Below are 19,168 nucleotides of genomic sequence, written 5' to 3'. Positions count from 1 at the left end.
GGGTAGGTGGACTTCCGAGGGAGAAGGCCAACAGGTGTTGTCCCATGCTGAAGGTGTGGTTCCAAGGACAAGGACATCGGTCTTCTCTGCATTGAGCTTCAGGCAGCTGTTGGTCATCCAGACTGCGACATCCTGCATTCCTTTCTGGAAGTTGAGTCTGGCAGTGGTGGGGTCTTTGATGAGGGAGAGGATGAGCTGGGTGTCATCGGCGTAGGATACGATGTTGAGGCCGTGTTGTCTGACGATGCCGTCGAGGGTGCCATTTAGATGTTGAAGAGGGTCGGGCTCAGAGATGAACCTTCTGGGACTCCGCAGGTGATTTACGTGGGATCGGAGAGGAAGGTTGGCAGTCTGATCCTTTGGCTTTTTCCAGCGAGGAATGACCAGATCCAGTGGAGGGCTGTTCCTTGTATGCCGGGGTCGTGTAGTCTGGCAACTAGTGTGTGGTGGGAGACGGTGTTGAAGGCCGCTAAAAGTTCGAGTATGATGAGGTCTGTGGAGTGGCCTTGGTCCAGAAGTGTGTGGATGTTGTCTGTGGCGGCGAGTAGGATGACCTTGCAGCTGTGGTTGGTTCGCAATCCGGATTGAGACGGGTCGAGGATGGCATTGTCATCAATGAATCGTGTCAGTTCCCTGTTAACTGTTTACTCTGCAACTTTGGCCGCGAAGGGAAGGAGTGAGATTGGCCGGTAGTTCTTGAGGTAGGTGAGGTCATCTGTGGTCTTTTTTTCGAGAAGGAGCCAGACTTCTACATGCTTTCAGTCATCTGAGTAGGTGCCTGTTTTGAAGGTGGTGTTGATGGTGCATTGCAGTTCGTGTGTGATGGCGGCCACGGCTCTGTGGTAGATGTGGGAGGGCATGGAATGGTGGGGGCCCATGAGTGGATGCCTTTCATGGTTGAGGCTGTGTCTTCGGCTGTGACTGGTGTCCGAGTGGAGATGGTGGGCTCGCTGGTGTGTCTGGGGCCCGGGGTGTCTATAGACGAGGGTTCCTTGGAGTGTGGAGGTGTGGCTGGTCTGGATCTGGAAGTGCAGGTGTTCGGCGGAGGGGAAGCTTTCACTGGAGGTGGTGAGGTGGAGGGTGCTCTAGTGGGCAATGGCGAGGCACCCTCCCGGGTGGTTGGTGCGGGCCTTCCTCTGGATCTTGTATCCGTCCAGGATGGTGGTGTTGATGTCGGAGGAAGAGGAGGCGTTGGTCCAGGACTCCGCGAAGAAGGTGATGTCGGGTGAGAGAGAGCCAAGTAGATTCCAGATTTCCACGGCGTGTTTGTGCACGGAGTGCCCGTTGACGAGGATGCAACCTAGGGTGTCGTCGGTGCTGCCGTCTGCTGTGTTGGAGTCCGGTTAAGCTCTGGCAGCAGTGGAGGCAGGAGAACTGGCCGTGGGTCATGTTTGACGAGGCCTGTTGTCAGTCTCTGACTTTTGCCAGGGTTGAGTGTGTGGAGGGTGGCTGTGCTGTAGCAGTGAGTGGCCTGTGATCCAGGCTTTCTGGCACTGGTCACGGTTGGGTCACAGACGTGCACAGACGGGCTTGTCTTAGGCGTGCCTTCTTCACGCAAGCAGCGCGTGTCTGCTGCGCAATCATGCAGCGTCCGCCATTAAGTAGGGGAGGGTAGAGGAACGATCAGCTGGGAGGCGGGAATGTGCGACAACAGGAGTGCGAGGCCAAAGGGGCAGTATCGGTGGGAAGCGGGAAGTGTGGGCTCAGAGAAGCTAAAAAAAACAGATAAAAAAGGGAAAAACAAGGGATAATTAACTGATGTAATCATGCTATGTATCCTCAGGGGTGGGCAGGTGGGAAGGACTGCTCCAAACACGGAGCAGGGAATGTGCAGATTGGCATGCACACTCAAGTGTGTAATGACTGTTTGGTTGGCCCACTCAGGCCGCCAAAATGCAGACATGCGCACTTCTCTGTTTGCAATGCAGGCTGCATTACAGCCTGCATGGAGAACATACCCACCCCTCCGGCCCCTGGCTGCAGGACTTGTCCCGTTGCCAAATAACAATCCCACCGCCGCATCGCAGTGTTGTGATTGACTCAGGGGAGGGAGCCTGGCTGCCTACTTCCTTGTCCTGGAAGCAGACGCAGGAGAGCAGGAGCTACGAAGACACGGGACACGGCTTAGAGGTAAGACTTCCCTCAATACATTTTTAACCTCTTCCGTGCTCATGACGTCTCCCGGCCGTCATGAGTCACGATGGGCGTGTGCGGACGACAGCCGGGAGACGTCATGACCACGCCCGCGATCGGAATGTCAGCACTGCGGGAGCGCTGCGGCGGAATTTGCGCCGCAGCGAAGAGGTTAACAACACACGCTCACACACACATCCCGGCATCCACGCACCATCCAGCGTTCTTCACGGGGTTTACCACCTCAAAGCTGTCTAGACACCCCCCGCACTTCTCAATGGTGGCCATTGTGTGCCCATGCACAGCGGGCATACCACCGTGTGCCAAAGGCACATACGTAGTTGCGATGCATGCCATAACATCGCATTCCATACCAATACATACTAATACTAGGCACATTGCAACAGTAGAGTAGGTGTTGCATGGCGGATACATGAAGATCACTGTTCCCAGTACAGTGAATGCAACCCAAAAATAACCTTTGTACAACAAACCCAACTGTGAACCCTGGAATTCCTTTCTGAACCCCCAAAAGACACCCAAATGCACCCTCCACATTTTTCTTTATTTTGGCACAAAACACACCCAAGATTTAGAAATATGACACCAAAAAAACACCCAAAAATTGAAAAACTTAGTCCAAAAAACACCCAATTTTTCATATTTTACACCAAAAAACACCCCATTTTTCATATTTTACCCCAAGAAGTAGACCATTTTAAAAATGTTTACGTCCAAAACCCATACACACCTGACAAAATTAAAATTACACCATTACTGACCTCACAATGCGTTGTAATCAAATGCGATGTTAAGGGACCTGCGTTGTCGGAGTTGCGTTGTTAACGATGTACTGCCTGCGTTGTAATGGTCATCTCCCGTGACAAAGGCAACACATAGGCTACGCCGTTTGAATCCGTCTGCCCCTGGACCGTGCTCAGCACTAAGGTGCATTCCTCTTGGACACTCCACCGCTACGGTGCCAGCACCCTCCTCGCCATCAACCCTGGGCGCCAACTCGCCTGCCAGGACAAACCTCTGCTCCGTACGGACATCTCCTTCGCCATCACTGATGGATGCAGTATCGCCCGCAAGGAGCACCCCGACCATCAAGGAGGAGGCATTGCCATCACCTACAGAGGCACACTCCAACTGACCACGCACTCTAATGTGCCAAGGGTGACCATGGACCACGTCAACTCCCAGATCCGGACAAAGCCCAAGAACATCCTCTATGGCACCCTCATTTGCAGGCCATCCGGACCATTGCCCCCCATTCTACAATCCCATTGTAGACATCATTGCACCCCAAGGTCTCACATCAACCGACGACATCCAACTCGGTGAACTCAAGTTCTACCTGGGCAACCCCAGTGACCAGAGCACCACCCCCTCCTGTCACCGACATCAGACGCAAGCAGCAAGTCACCTCAACATGCAACATCGCAGGACACACTGTCGAGCACGTCACCTCTGTCAGCAGGTACTTCAACTACAGCCACAACACCAGACTCTCCTGGCACTACCATCATTGGATGAATGACGTCTTCACCTTGCCTACTGGACGCCAGCACATTCATCGCACCCCTTCGCAGCTGGATCAAGACAACCGCAGAACGTCCGGTAAATTGCCTCCGCACCAACACTCCACCAATGCTTCCAAACAATGACACAGCAGTGCGCAACCATCACCGATGGGTCTCCAACATCGCCGACATTCGGGCACCCCTCATAAACGACACTGCGTCAGTGCCATCCACCTGCCTGATAACAGGCATGAGGGTGAGGCAGTGCCATAGGAATGGGCTGGCCCCATGCATTGCTGGAGTTGCATCATGGTTGTGACACAACTGCAGCAATGCGTGACTTTAGCGCAGACAGATACGTCAGGATTCCTGACGTATCTGTCATTACTTGTGTCACGGAGCGCTGTCCAGTGAGTACAGCGCATCCATGCTGTTGCATGGAGGACGTAATGAGAAGTGTTGCTACGCTGTCTTGTCGCAGCACAGCAACACTTTTCATGAGTGGGTCACAGGAATGCGCACTCACTCATTGATGGTGCGCATTCCTTCACTGTATTTTTGTCACAGGGCAGCACTGCAACATTGCTTTCAGGGCTGTCCAGCACCAAAAACATGCATACATGTGGGCCGAAGTCTTGTCCCCATTTTTAAGACCAGCTAATTTTTGGTCTTATGTTCCTGCAGCTAACGGGACTTAGCGCGACTTTTTTTATCGCTTCGCGGGTCCAGTTCATCCTTGATAATAGGGCGCAGTGGTGTTAGTGTGCCGCTAACGTGGCGATAAATGGCTTGATAATATGCCCCAAAATGTGTTTCTAGCTCAAACAGGTCAAAAGTTACTAAAAATGCAGCAACACGTGTTGCCTCGCAGCGGAAGGACTTTGCAAAGCTTGACTCGTCACATTTCTGTTGCTTATTACTATATTTGGGTATTAAACTGGTACTAATGAGGTGCAACCCATACCCAGAGGGTGTTACCAAATTAAAAAATGGCTAAATAATGAAGTAATCCTATTACATCATGTGTCGCATTAATTTCCCTTTCTTGCAGAATAAAGTACTCAACACTTCAACATAATATGGCCCTCGTCTGCCGCTTAATTCCGATGGCCCAGCCTATGGAGCTAATTCGGCTTAAGCTTCGACTGCTTTCGAGTTCTGCGCAAAGTTTAGAGTTTTTGATTTGTTGGTAATTAATACTGGAGGGTGTACCATATAACACGTGTTCTTGGTTAATTTGTGTTAAGCTGTATATGTGCCATAAACAGGGTTCTCTAAGATGTAGTCTTCTTTATACCTTGAGTTCAGCTTTAACTTTTTGTTCAAAATGAATTCAATGAGCATTCAGCAACTATGCTAGGTTTTAAGCAGACAAACATACAATGCTAAAGTATGTTACTGCGAAACATAGTTGATGCTCCTTATTTCTGCTAAATCAACTCCTAATCATTACTGTTTTGCCTTTGACATATACTCAATAGGTTCTTTGGAAGATTAAGCAAGCTATTGCCCAGAGTCACATGGTGCTGGGCTGACCTGCCGCCAGTGCCGGGGATCGAACCGTGAGCCCCAACTTCCAACGTCAGTCGCCCTGGCCGCTGCGCCACACCTCTTCCCAAAGGCGTGTATATATATATTATGGCACCTTCCAATGCTGGAGGTTATGGGAGCCTGGTCAGCCTTTCCTTGACTGTCTAAAATGTGCCTTCTCTGCAGTACTGCTCTTTATCATTACAGTCCCTATAGCTCCTTTTCTAACTAAAACTACAGTTTATATCACCAAACATTTAACATTAGACATAAAGATTATTTTAAAGAGTTTGACAGTTTTTAATGGCTAAAGATTTATATGTCTTGATTTATAATCCACAAATTAAATTGTTCTATAAATGTAATTAAAATAAAGGTGGGATGGGGTAGCACATATCCAAGGCTTTCCAATAGGCTGACCGGTGCAAGAGTAGCTAATTCAGTTGTATAATAAATACGGTGCAGATATTTTATTGCAACTTTCAGGTCACAAGCCTCAGTGTCTCAGCCAGATGATTTGGATTATAAAAGTATGTACTATTACTAATTCAAGATTAATCAATATTTTAACTGTAGTGTATAGTTCAAACCTTGTGAACTGAATATTTATGTCCCCTGCAAAATAAGCATTTCTTATAAAATTGACATTGATCACAGGTGATCAAGGGGACATGGTGTCTGAACAATACGCGCTTATGCTTATATATCCACTGTCCATGCCTCAAACTGAACCTGCTTCTTATATATATAAACATTTTAAGAACTACCTTTATCCCAAATATGTTTTGTACCAAAACAACATGAAACAAGACCGTCATAAGGGGAGAAGAGGTGAAAACTGTTCCTTACGGTCACAGTCCACACCTAGAAGAGGTGGGAACGCTTGTCCTAAGCCTATCTCATCTTTCTCCACCAAATATCCTGAACTGTTTCCAAAACTGACTTAAGCTAACATAGCTACTTCAAGAACCAGTGAATATTGTGGTGGTACATGGGTTTCTCATTTGCAAGTATAAAGAAGCAGGCAGAGATCTTATATCAAAGTTATCAAGTAAAATGAGAGAAATTAAAGAAGGCTAACGTACACAAAATGTGGTTTAGGAGCAGAGAGGAGTACACATGCAGCTTCATTTGAGAAGCTTTCGCATTTGAGGAAAGAGTCAGCTTGCACTCCAAAGATCTAAATCCCATTAGAGACATTAGATCTGGGAGAGTAGCCAAAAACTATATGAGACTCAGTTTAACATTTAAATGAGGGCAAAGCCAAAGAGCAGATTTATCCACAACTGCACAAAATGTTTTCTGCAGTCGCAATGCAGTACATTAAGGATAACCACATCTCAGATGATTTAAGAGGCAACACAAATGATCTCCAAGGACAAACCTCCATCTTATGTGATTCCAGTTCATTCCAACTCGAACATCAATTGGAAAAGTAGGTACAGGACTCTGAAGAGGATTGACTAGTCTATGGTTCACGGAGCTTATGTTTATAGTCCACCACATTCCTCGAACGTGGGCTAGTTCTAGAAGAAAAGACCTCATAGATAAGATCATAAAAATTACAGACATACAACAAGTGCGGCAGATCATACTCAACATGAACAGCTCAATGGTTGCCTGAGGAATTTAGCAGTCAAGAGAAACCGAAATTCATAACTGATGAAGCGGTAGTGGCAGAGTGGGACCTACGGCCATATAACAGCCCAAAATGCTGGTGGGTATAAAACTTTGGTTGGATCTTGGATGGTGATGCATGCCAAAGAAGGAAAAGGGTCAAATATAACAGGAACGCATTCATGTGCTAAGAAAGTCAGGCTTTCTTGCAGTCTAATGCTCCTTTCACTTAACCCACGTAGATGCCACCGGTTGTTTAGTTGATGGTGGTGTACACCCAGGTTTGTGTAGTTTTTGGGTGCAATAGACCTTCATCTTGGACTGCATTCAAGGAGGAGACAGGCAGAAGCACCTATAAAGGAAGCTTCAATACAGGGGCACAAATGCTGTTAATCACAAGCAAAATAATAATTGCTGGCTGTCTGGCACACTCTCCCCCCACACAAAGATCCCAACTACTAAATGCTTGGGGGCAGATTCACTAACATTTGATGACACATCACAACACTGCAAGACAACCTGCTGCGCTGTGTCAAATGGAAAGGGTAGGAATGCACCATATCAAATTAGATATGATGCATACTTGCTCTCACTTTGTGCTGGTGTACTTGTTGCTGCCAAGCACCAAGGCAAGCACGCTGATGCAGGGCCTTGCGTTGCAGGCAGCTTTGCAGGCAGGATTCTTTTAGTGCAGGAAGGGATGCCTTCCCCTCAAAAACACTCCACTGAGGCTATTTCATCTTTCTATGTGTGCTGAAGCATGGAACAGGTGTAGAAAGGAAAAAATCGAGGTGGAATAAAGATATTTCTCCTCGTTACACCTCCCTTTGGAAGGCGTATCATTTTCACGCATTCCCAGGTTTCTCAATAATTTAGAAACTGGGCCCCTTGTACCATATTTACTAAATGGGTGGTCTGATCTTAGACACACAGGAATTGCAGTAATTGTGTGGTGTGCTTATCTGAACACCACTTCAGAACTTGTTTTTAAACAGGGTTGCCCTACGCAGATGGGGTGTCAGATCCATGCCAGATTTCAAGGAAAACCGCTGAATTAGTACATTTTTTCAGTTGTATGGAAATATATCTTACATGGATAGTTAAACATTTTGGGCTGGATGTGGTTCTCCTGCACCTAAATTGGGCTCCTCACTTTAAAGAGATCACATTGTAATTAATTAGAAAAAAGTATGGCATTGTTTAAGGTGCTCCACAAGAACTCTGTACTTTAAAAGACCTGTTGGGGATTTGTGAAACAGTATTAAGAAATGAAGAAGCAGAAATGTATCTTCAAGTTGAATGTGTACAGTAAATTTGTACTATATCTTATTAATGTATTATTTTAGTTTATTTTTCGTTTCGTCTCTAGGGAGACCGCATATGCCTTTTTTTTAGAGGGTGATGGTTGCAAAGAATAAAAAGCTTTTGGCTGAGTGTTACAATGGGTTTTATTAGGGCTGTATATTTGTTATCCATAGCTGTTTGACTCAAACTCTAAAAGCAACACACCAGGTTTCAAAGTACATTTAAGCATCGACTATAAGTCATTTCCATTGGGTCACTTACTTGTCACAATATCCATTAGAGGGGGTCTCGGTGAAGCTTAGCTTATGTGTAACAATTGCTCCGTGCACAGGCACCAGGGCCCCAAACATCACATCTCCCTCCTTCGAGTAAGCTTGCAGAGTCTGAGAAGAGAGCTTACAGCCTCTCTCACTGGCAGCAGAAAGAGTTGAGATGAGCAAGAATAAATGTATCGACAGCAGAGAACTCATTCTCAATCCAGATGTGGCTCGCACTAGATATTTCCTCACAAACACTGGTCTTTGTTGCAAACAAAAACTGATTTTTCAGTATCGAAAGGAAAAATATTGTTATTCTTTGCCGCATAACTTTAAATAAAAGTAACGCTGCCTGCTAAATGTTACCCCACTACACGGAAATTGGCAACAGTATATGCCAAAACTAAGCAGAGCATAAGAAATATTAATATTTGAACCTTACTAATGTCTTGACTGTCGGTCAGATTTGTTTGACGCATTAATATTAAACTTTGCATAACACAGTAAACGTGTTTACACGTTTAGAAAGCAATGTTTTCTCCTGGCTTCCAGAACCCTGTTCTGCTGAGATATATTGAGTATGCCAAATATAATTTCTATGATGCCTGGATGCGAATAGACTCCTGACAGGGCCATCTCTGTTTTATATAGGAAAGGAGCAAACCCCGAAATAAATCTCTAGGCCCAGAACAAAATGCATAAACACGCGTTCTAAAAATACACTGCGGTAGTGGCAAATCTCGCGCTAATTATATGTATTAGAAATAATTGTACACATTCCGTAATAATACACATTTTATTCCGTCATGACATACAGAAGAGTGCTATTAGAAAATTAGTGCTATCAGAACCTACCTTTATAGCATTGATGCCACAATCCTCCTATTCAGCAAATTAGCTCTCCTCAACCTTAAGAAAGGAGCTTCACAATATTAGCTAATCCACAATCCTCATGAATATTAATTATTTAGGTCGAGGGAATAGGACAGGTGGTAAATGATTCGAGGAACAGGCTTGGGCCAGCACACCTTTCATCTTTGAAGTGCTCATGATCCCATTTCAATCATTGGTCCATTTTGCTGTGATTTATAAAGAGAGAAAATACTTAAACATATTTTTGTTCTTTGAATACATGTAGTGTCATAAAATGACCACGGCTATCTCTGAAACGAAACAGCGGCTCACATCTGCGCCTCTGTGCTGACTGGTGCTGTTGGACAGACATGATGTACTTGCTGTGTACTGACCGTAGTGGTCTTGTTTGCACTGCCTGGTTCAGAGGTGAAAAATGAGGACACTTAGGGGCATATTTACAAGCCCCTATCGCCACTGGGACATCACTTTTTACAACGTCACTGTGGCGATAGGGGCTTGGCCTTATTTACAAGGCAGCGTTAAGCCACTTAAGGGGACTTACCGCTGCCTTGTTAACCCCTTCGATGCGCGTGACAGAGCGGTTCCGTCATGCGCGTCGGTCGCGCTGTGCGGATGACGGAACCGCTCCGTTACGGCCCCGCCCGCGCACGAACCCTTCAGCACAGCGCGGTAATCCGCGCCGTTCTGAAGGGGTTAATAAGGCCCCCTTTCACGCTATGCTTAGCTTGAAAAGAGAGGGCAATGGGTGTTGCAGTGGGCATTCCACCGCAACACCCATTGATTCTGACGCTGCACCCCCCCACCCCCCTATTTACAAGGCACGCATAAATGGGAGGCAGTACCAGAATTAAGACCAGGGAAAACTGGTCTTACCCTTGCGAAACGAGGAGAAATTTTTCATTTCTCCTCATCTTTGCTGTTTTAATGTGTACTGCAGCACATATGAAAACAGCAAAAGGCCAATGATTGTTTAAGTACAGGAAGGTCTCTCTCCCTGCACATAAACAATCATTTTTTAATAATGTAGTTTTGCAACTTCTGTGTGTGCTGCATTAAGCAGCACACATAGAAGTTACAAAACAGCATTTCAAGATTGTTTATGTGCAGGAATGGGGACCTTCCTGTACAAAAACAATCTTCCCCTGCACGCAGACACCCCTGCTCTTGCACTATGGTGCAAGGGTGCCTGAGTTGGCGCTAGGCTGCTAAGTGTAGAGTCAGCGCAAGGGGATATGCAGTTATGCACCATATTCCTGTAAATATGGTGCAGCCCTGCATTTCTGAAGTGGCGGAGTGAGGCATTAAGCCAGAAAGGCTGATGCCTCACTCCGCCACTTCCCTTGAAAATATGCCCCTTAGACTGCAAACCTGCAGGCCTTCTATTTCATAAACCAAGGTTGTGCCCCAGATCCACCTCTTTACGAGATCGACCACTGAGTGGGGCAGAGAAGTGGACAGAGAAGATCTGTAACATGGTTCTAACATAGAGGCCCGTAGGTGCCTCCGGCAGGCCACTCTCTGCTTTTGGGCATTCTATGAAGTGACGGAGTAGTGTGTCTGACTCAGGCAGGGCTTTGTAAGTCCTTATCGTCTGTAAATTATGCTGCACTGATTTGCATCTGGCCATACAGAACATGGACTATAGGGATGGCATGCTTCATAATAACTCTTTTTGTTCAGTCCCTGTGTAGCATGCTCACGTAAACATGATCGTCTTCATGGCCACATTTTTCGGAGAACTTAAAGACACGGTTATCTTGAGCCAGTTGTGTTTGGCATGACACAGTTGTGGAGGGATCTGTCTTGATCAGGCAGGTCTTGGAGCGCACACAAAGTAGAATCCTATCTGAATTGAAACTCCTGCAGGACATAGGTCCGCAAAGGATTTTATCTGACTTTATTATGTCAGAAAGTAGTAAGGTTCTGTGAATGCACGGAACAATGACGTTCAGTCAATGTACAAAGTGAAGCATCTTAATGTGATCCACTTGAATTGTTTGTCAATGCTATTGATATAATTTATGAGGTTCACATTTGTATGTGAAGTCTCCATGCTGGACATATCAAGGATGCAAAAGACACACAATTGATGGACGGAATGCAGAACAAATCAAAACATTCACCTGACTGGTTTAATCATTCAAAAATCATGTGATCTGATGACATGCAGAATCCTGAACATGGACTTCTTTTTCCATCTATATCTCCGGGGCATGTTGATTTGTCCGATCTAAGTGATACTACTACTTCCTTAGATGCCAAAGTACGTGGCAAAGTGCCAGGGCACGATGGGATACCAGCGAATATTTTTATCCTCGAAAAAGGAAGCTGATGCAAATACGTTCTTGCCCTCTCAAATGCAATAGCTAGGGGTGCCCCCATTACTGGATCTTGGAAAGGAGCTGGTGGTACCCATCTATAAGATGCGAGATCGAAATTCACCTACCAACTACAGACCAAAAGGCATTTTGTCAAGCAGTCTTGACCAAAATCCAGGATTGGATAGATGACAAATAAATACTAACCCCCCTGCAGGCTGGCTATAGTAAAAAACAGTACTATAGATCAGGTTTTCCTTTTTCTTCTTTTGTACTGGAAAACTGTCCTAATCAGCAGGGTTCATCTTTCTGTGGCCTTTGTAGATTTTAAATCACCGTTTGATATGGTGCCCCGGCAAAAGCTCTGGCTTGTGCTCTGTGATTTGGGAACGCCGCAGGAGATCTTAGCTTTAGTCATACACCTCCATGGGGACAATTTTTCTAAAATCCACTGGGGAGAGTAGGGGCAGCTCACAGACCAAATCCCTGCAAAGCAAGAGCGTTTGCCAGCGATGCGTGCTATCCCTGACATTATTCTTGTTATCTCTGAATGAATTTTTCCGCTTACTCTTCCTTTGTCCGATGTATGTCTCCTCTTTTGCTAAGGAAATGATATGATGTGAGTGTCAAAAACCCCAGGAGGTTTGCAACCCCTGCTAAACCGATTAGAGGAATTTTTGTACCATCAGTGGGTTGGAGAGTAACACAACAGAGACCAAATCCATGGACATAAATCAGCACAAATCAATTCGGGGGAGGATTTTTATGGGGGGAGTCGTACTTGAAAGGGTGGCCGCTTTTCAATATCTGGGTATTAAGTTAATAAGTAGCATGTCTTGGATTTCCCACATCGGTAAAATGACCATGAAACACAGACAAGTCGTAGATATTCTACTGAAAGAGCATTTTGTATCTTACAGTAAACCAGTATCACCCGCTGTACAGATCTACAACTCGAAAGCCATGGGCTTGGCCCTGTACAATGCCAAACAATGGGAGTTTTCAAATGTAGAACATAAGTTCCTAAGGAAACTAGTGTGTATGCCGGTTAGCATCCCACTATACCCCTTAAAGCTCGACATGTGTAGAAAACCAATCCAAGACAGAGCTAGGCTATGACCACTTCAGTGTTGGAGGACATTAGTTTCCAATCCAGTACTAGCGCTTTACGTGGAAGCCTTTAAGGAACTAATCAAGTTGGATAAATTACACAAAATATCCTGGTTTGGCAATATCAAAAAGATTCTATCTTCCCTGGGTATGCAACAGGCTTGGGATTCTCTTATCCCAGAACTTATCCCTATAAAAGAGCATTTGAAGAGGTGCTATTGGGAGAACATAACTCAGAATGACAGTCTGAATGCTACCAGGGGGCACTGGCAAGGGAGTTTGAAGAATTCAAACCTATAAGTGTACTCGAGCAATATCTGGACAGAATTACAGACCCTATGGACAGGAGGAAGTTCTATATTTAATGTAGGGTGGGCTAATTGTCTCTCAAAGCATTCACAGCTAAATGGTCCATATCATCACCAGCACCTCTGTTATGCCCAGGTTGTAGAACTACTAACAACACTGTGGCACATGTTCTATTTGCCTGTGGGGTTTATTCCCACTTTCGCTGTACTTGGATTCAGCCAGTTTTCAGGCAGCTGGGTACTCACCATCATAGGGTTGCCGTCAGATTATTATGACAAGGTCAGAATATAAGTTCCTAAGGAAATTAGTGTGTATGCTGGTCAGCAGTCTACTATAACCCTAAAGATCGATATTGGAAGAAAAGCAATCCAAGACAGACCTAGGGTATGACCACTTCTGTTTTGGAGGAGATTAGTTTCCACTCCAGAACTAGCACCATATGAGGAAGCATTTAAGGAACTAATCAAGTTGGATAGGTTACACAAAATGTCCTGGTTTGGTAATATCAAAAAGATTCTATCTTCCCTGGGTAGGCAACAGGCTTGGGATTCTCTTATCCTGGAAATTATCACCACAAATGAGCATTTGAAGAGGTGCAATTGGGAGTGCACAGCACAAAATGATGGTGTTAATGCTACCAGTGGGGCACTGACAAGGGAGTTTGTAGAATTCAAACCTGTAAGTGTTCTTGAGCGTTATCTGGACAGATTTACATGTTATGAACCCCCCCTCCCGCGACGAGCGCTGGCAGCGCGACACTGATGCGCGCACACGGAGCCGCCCCGAACTACAATTCCCATGAGGCGTTGCGCGTCTCGCGAGACTACGCGCCCGGACGCTTAAAACAGGAAGTCACCGGCCTCCCGATGTCGGAAATTCTCCCGTGTGGATGCGTCTTCTTTGTCCGATCCGTGTTACCAGGCAGTAGCCTAGAGTATGGTAAGGGTGCTTGCACCGACTGCTTTTTCAGACCTCCGTAGTCGAGCGGGTGCTCCTACGAAGGCTTTCGTGGTGAACTTGTGGAATTGTTCGGCCTGCATTTATCAGCAGGCGGGGAGAGCGAGGCTCTCACCAGGGATATGATCGGCCTGCTTTGTCGGCCGGCGGGGTGGGGCGCTTAGCCTGAAACAGACCTTGATACTAGTGCACGGTTTTGTGCAACCAGAGAGCTCAAACCTAAGGAAGCTCCATGGCGCTTTGCCATATCTTGATTTCACGTACCACTGGGTACAGCTTACGTTGTCAGTATTGCTTGGACACGAATGGAGAGTGTGGTGACTGCTTGATGGGGCATACAGTGATTAAAGCAGTATCTTATTGTCTAACTGGTGTACTCTACGGCTCTATCTTAACAGGGGTTATCACGAGTGGTAGAGGGCTACGCTCTACCCCTGTGAAGCACGGTGGAGTCGAGTGGAGGGTAGGTCCTGGTTCCTGCAATTGAATCACATTGTTCAGAGAAGGGTCCTGTTGTGGGGGTTGACCTTTGTTCATTTGTCATTTGCTACAGAAAAACCCTCCCACCACAAGCACAGTCTGTTCCCCGTTCAACCCACCGTCAACTTTACGTTACCATCGCCACGTTATGAATGGATGTTATTTTCCTTTACAGGTATAGGGGCTAGGGGGAGATAACAGGTCCAAGAAACAGTATCGCTCCTTGTATATGTTTATGGTGATTCTTACTGGTGTATGCTCTGTTCTTTTTTCATTACAGATCTCCCTCCCTGGCGTTCCCTTCCTTTCCTTCCCTCGCTTGATCCTTCCGCTGACCTGTGCCATTAAGGCATTCAGGCTTGGTTAGATCAAGAGGTGGACCCCTCGATCATCAACCCGCTCCTGAGGACCGGTCGGCGCAACAGAATTTCTGACCCAAGAATTTCGGTCCTCCCGGTCGGTTTGATATTTGAGGATGGCCACTCTTGAGGACGTGTTAGCCGTTTTGGCTACCATGCAGGGTGAGCTAGCAGCCTCACGTAGAGAGACCGCTGATCTAGAGCACGGATGGATAGCATCCAGAGAAACCCGTTTACAGTGGGCCCAGTGGCAGGGCCGGCCGCTTCGGTACTTGTAGAAATGCCAGTGTCCATCCCGCTAGCGTCCCCAGAAAGGTATCACGGGGGTCCTGACACCGTACAGGTATTCCTCATGCAAGTGAGACTTCACTTCGCTTGCAAGCCCAAGTCCTTCCCCACGAACCAGGCCAAGGTGGCGTTTTTGATCTCCTATTTAGTGGGGGATGCGGCCCAATGGGCAGTACCACTGGTGAGTCGTGACGATCCGCTTCTGCATGATTGGGACGCATTCATGGTCGAATTCCTAAGGGTGTTCGATAGGAGAGCAGACTCCTATACCGCGGACCGGGAGTTGCTTGAGCTCAGACAAGGCGATAAGGAACTGGTCGTCTATCTGAATTCCCTTTCGACGGCTGGTGGCCGAAACTAAGTGGCCTGAAAGCAAACAGGCGGCTCTGTTTCATCAGGGGTTGCGGGAAGACCTTAAAGATGTAGTGGCTCAAATAGACCCCCAACCTTCCTCCTGTGAGGACCTGATCAGTCTAGTGCTTAGGTTGGACCATAGACTGAGCGAACGGAAAGGAGGACGGAAGGAACGGTACCCACACCCGCCAGAAAAACAGCGGGCCTCGCATATTAGTCCCTCTTCTTCCAGTGAGCCTATGGATATTGGGGCTGTAAGAACGGCGTTGACCTTTACCGAAAAAGAGACCCGCCGTAAGCAGGGTCTCTGCCTCTATTGCGGCAAACGTGGGCACTTCGTTCGGGAGTGTCCTGTGAAGCCCAAAACCGGTCGGCTTCGCAACCCTTGCATAGCCACCGCAAGCGCAGAAGCGCTGCCGGAAAACTAGCGGGCTCAAAGAAAGATGAAGGGGTTTCTTGGAGTCCAGCATTCATCCCATCAGTGGCGGGAGAAGAGAGGGTAACCAGGGGGCATTTGGTGATTCAGGTGGAGGTGAGCGTAGCTTCCGAGAGGATTCTAATGATTCTGGGGCTACAGGCGTATTTATGGACTTAGGGGTGGCTCAAAGGACAGGGATTCGATTGGTGCCGAAAGACAAGCCTGAGGTGGTATACGCCGTGGATGGCAGGCGCCTGAGTACTGGGCCGGTGGGGTATAATACGGAATGTCTGGAGGTTTTCTACGGGGTATCCCATAAAGAACAGGTGATCTTTAGCATCATCCAAGCCCCGCAATACAAGATCATATTTGGGTTGCCATGGTTGCAGAGACACAATCCGGTAATAGACTGGGAGGAGAAAACGGTTCGCATGTCCTCCATGTATTGTTTGAAGCACTGCCTTGACAATCCAGTGGAACCTGCCTTGGCGTTAGCCCAGAGTTCCGTGATAGCCACAGCCGCCGAAAAGAACGTTTTGTTACCCGAGGTCTATCAGCAGTACCAAGGAGTGTTCAGTGAAGTCCAGGCAGAGGCGTTACCGCCCCATAGACAATATGATTGTCAAATAGACTTGGTCCCTGGAGCTGTGGTCCCTACAGGTCGTATCTACGTCCTGACAGAACCTGAAACGCGACATCTACGCGACTATCTGGACAAACTCCTGGAACTAGGCTTTATTCGCCCGTCCAAATCTCCAGCTGCCTCTCCACTCTTTTTCATCCCAAAGGCCAACGGCGAGTTAAGGGCCTGTGTGGACCACAGGGCACTGAACGCTATTACTATAAAGAATAGATATCCCCTGCCTCTCATCAACGTTCTGTTGGAACAAGTGAAAACGGCAACGATTTTCACCAAACTCGACCTCAAAGGGGCTTATCACTTGGTCCGCATGAGACACGGCGACGAGTGGAAGACCGCCTTTAAGACCCGCTACGGGTTGTATGAATATTTGGTAATGCCGTTCGGGCTGAGTAATGCCCCGGCGGCATTCCAATATTTCCTCAATGACGTTTTGCGGCACATTTTGGACCACTACGTTGTGGTGTACATTGATGACATCCTGGTGTACTCCAACGATGAGGTCTCCCACGTTCAACATGTGAAGACAGTTCTCGGAATTTTACAGGAGCATCACCTCTTCTGTAAATTAAGTAAGTGCGATTTCCACGTTTGGACCGTGGAGTTCCTGGGGGTTATGCTGAGTCCAGCTGGCCAGGAGATGGCGGAGCGGAAAGTCACAGCGGTGAGAGAGTGGCTGCCTCCTCGGAACGTACGTGACGTTCAATGTTTCATTGGCTTTGCCAACTTTTATCGGAGGTTTATCCACCAATTCTCCAAACTGGTGGCGCCTCTCACGCGGTTGTTGAGGAAATCGCAGCGGTTTGTGTGGGACGAAGCTGCACACAGGGCCTTTGAGGCTTTAAAGGCCGCCTTCGTCTCGGCTCCCGTCTTGTCACACCCAGACCCTGACAAGCCATATGTGGTGGAGGCGGACGCCTCTGACGACGCGGTGGGTGCCGTCTTGTCACAGAGACATGCCACCACAGGGCAACTTCACCCGGTGGCATACATGTCCAAGAAGCTGAATGATGCAGAGAAAAACTACCCGATTGCCGAGAAGGAGCTTCTGGCCATCAAAGTGGCCTTCGGGGAGTGGAGACATTTCCTTATGGGAGCCAGACACGTGGTGACGGTCTATACTGACCACAGGAACTTGCAGTTCATGGCCGCTGCCAGACATCTGACTCCCCGACAGCTCCGTTGGACATTGTTTTTTGCCGGCTTCAATTTTGTTATCACCTACCGGCCCGGTGCCGAGAATAGGAAGGCGGATGCCCTTACTCAGCAATCGTCCCCTGTGAGACCGGTGGGGGCTCCTGAGGAAAGCATCATCGCCCCGGGGCAGGTGATTGGAGCCATACAACCGGACACCTTCCTTCTTGGGGTCCGCAGGGGCGTGGCTTCTGCCAAATGGAGGACCTGGCTGCGCTTCCATCCGGAATGGCATCTCCAGGGCGGGGTTCCCCATACATAACAATCGCCTGTTGATTCCCTCGGAACGGTTGAGGAAGCAGGTTTTCCAGTGGTGTCACACGTCTCCCAGTGCGGGGCACCTTGGGGTGGACAAGACCAGAGACCACATCCTGCGACAGTTTTGGTGGCCCTCGGTTAGAGGGGATGTACTGACGTGGGTGTCCTCCTGTGCAACTTGCGCTGCCATGAAATCTGACCATAGAAGCCCTCAAGGGTTGCTACAGCCGCTGCCCACGCCTACGAAACCCTGGTACCGCATTTCAGTGGATTTCATTGTCGGGCTACCAGTGGATCAGGGGTGCACGACCATATTGGTGGTCATCGACTTTTTAACTAAAATGGGGCACTTCATAGCCTGTAAACAGGTGCCCTCGGCAGGACAGTTGGCAGCAGTACTGTTGGAAAACGTGGTACGATTGCACAGACTGCCTAGTGTGATTGTGTCAGACAGGGGGTCGCAGTTTACGGCACAATTTTGGAAAACATGGTGCTCTGCCTTGCATATCAACACAGCCTTGTCCACCAGCTTCCACCCGCAGACTGACGGTCAGACGGAGCGACTGAATCAATCTCTCAAACAGTATCTCCAATGTTATGTGGACGTCTGCTCCAGTAGGTGGGTGGAACAGCTATGGCTGGCGGAGATACCCTATAACAACGCCAAGCACAGCTCCATCGGAGCTTCCCCCTTCTATTGTAACTATGGCCACCATCCACGTTTTCTCCCTTTTGTTTCTCCGGGGTTGCAGCATGCCCTGCCGGAAGTGTCCGCCCGGGTGGCGCATATAAGGAAGACTTTGACTCAAGCTCAGGTGCATCTTCGAGCCGTGAAGGAGCGCTACAAGGCGGCAGCAGATAAACATCGTCGGCAGGGGCCCTTGTACAGTACCGGGGACAGCGTCTGGTTGTCCACAAAGAATATCCACTTCCAACGGCGCAGCGTGTTTAACCCCAGATACATTGGGCCGTACTGAATCGTGAAACGGATCAGCCCGGTGGCGGTGAAACTGCCGGCACACATGCGCATCCATCCGGTGTTTCACGTTTCCCTCCTGAAGCCACCCACCGCAGTACTCCGGAAACCGCCTCCGCCTGTTCAGGTGGAGGGTGAACTGGAATACGAAGTCCTGCGGGTGCTGGACTCAAGAACACGCCGCGGGAAGGTATGGTACTTGGTGGCATGGAAGGGTTACGGTCCGGAGGAGAATTCGTGGGAACCGGCTCTGGGCATTCATG

General features: G+C 47.9%; 1 protein-coding gene across 1 annotated transcript in view; it reads right to left on the bottom strand.

Annotated features, from left to right (window-relative positions):
* Nucleotides 1-8,581, bottom strand: part of LOC146812075 (extracellular calcium-sensing receptor-like) — a 242,944-nt gene extending 234,363 nt beyond the window's left edge. Inside the window, exon 1 of the mRNA XM_085615122.1 lies at nt 8,373-8,581. Coding sequence (XP_085471248.1) covers nt 8,373-8,581 — 209 coding nt within the window. The remainder of the gene's footprint in view (nt 1-8,372) is intronic.
* Between the last annotated feature and the right edge of the window lie 10,587 nt (nt 8,582-19,168).

This window comes from Triturus cristatus, chromosome 7 (assembly GCF_964204655.1).
Source record: "Triturus cristatus chromosome 7, aTriCri1.1, whole genome shotgun sequence".
Classification (NCBI taxonomy): domain Eukaryota; kingdom Metazoa; phylum Chordata; class Amphibia; order Caudata; family Salamandridae; genus Triturus; species Triturus cristatus.
This window is presented reverse-complemented; position numbering and strand designations above follow the sequence as displayed.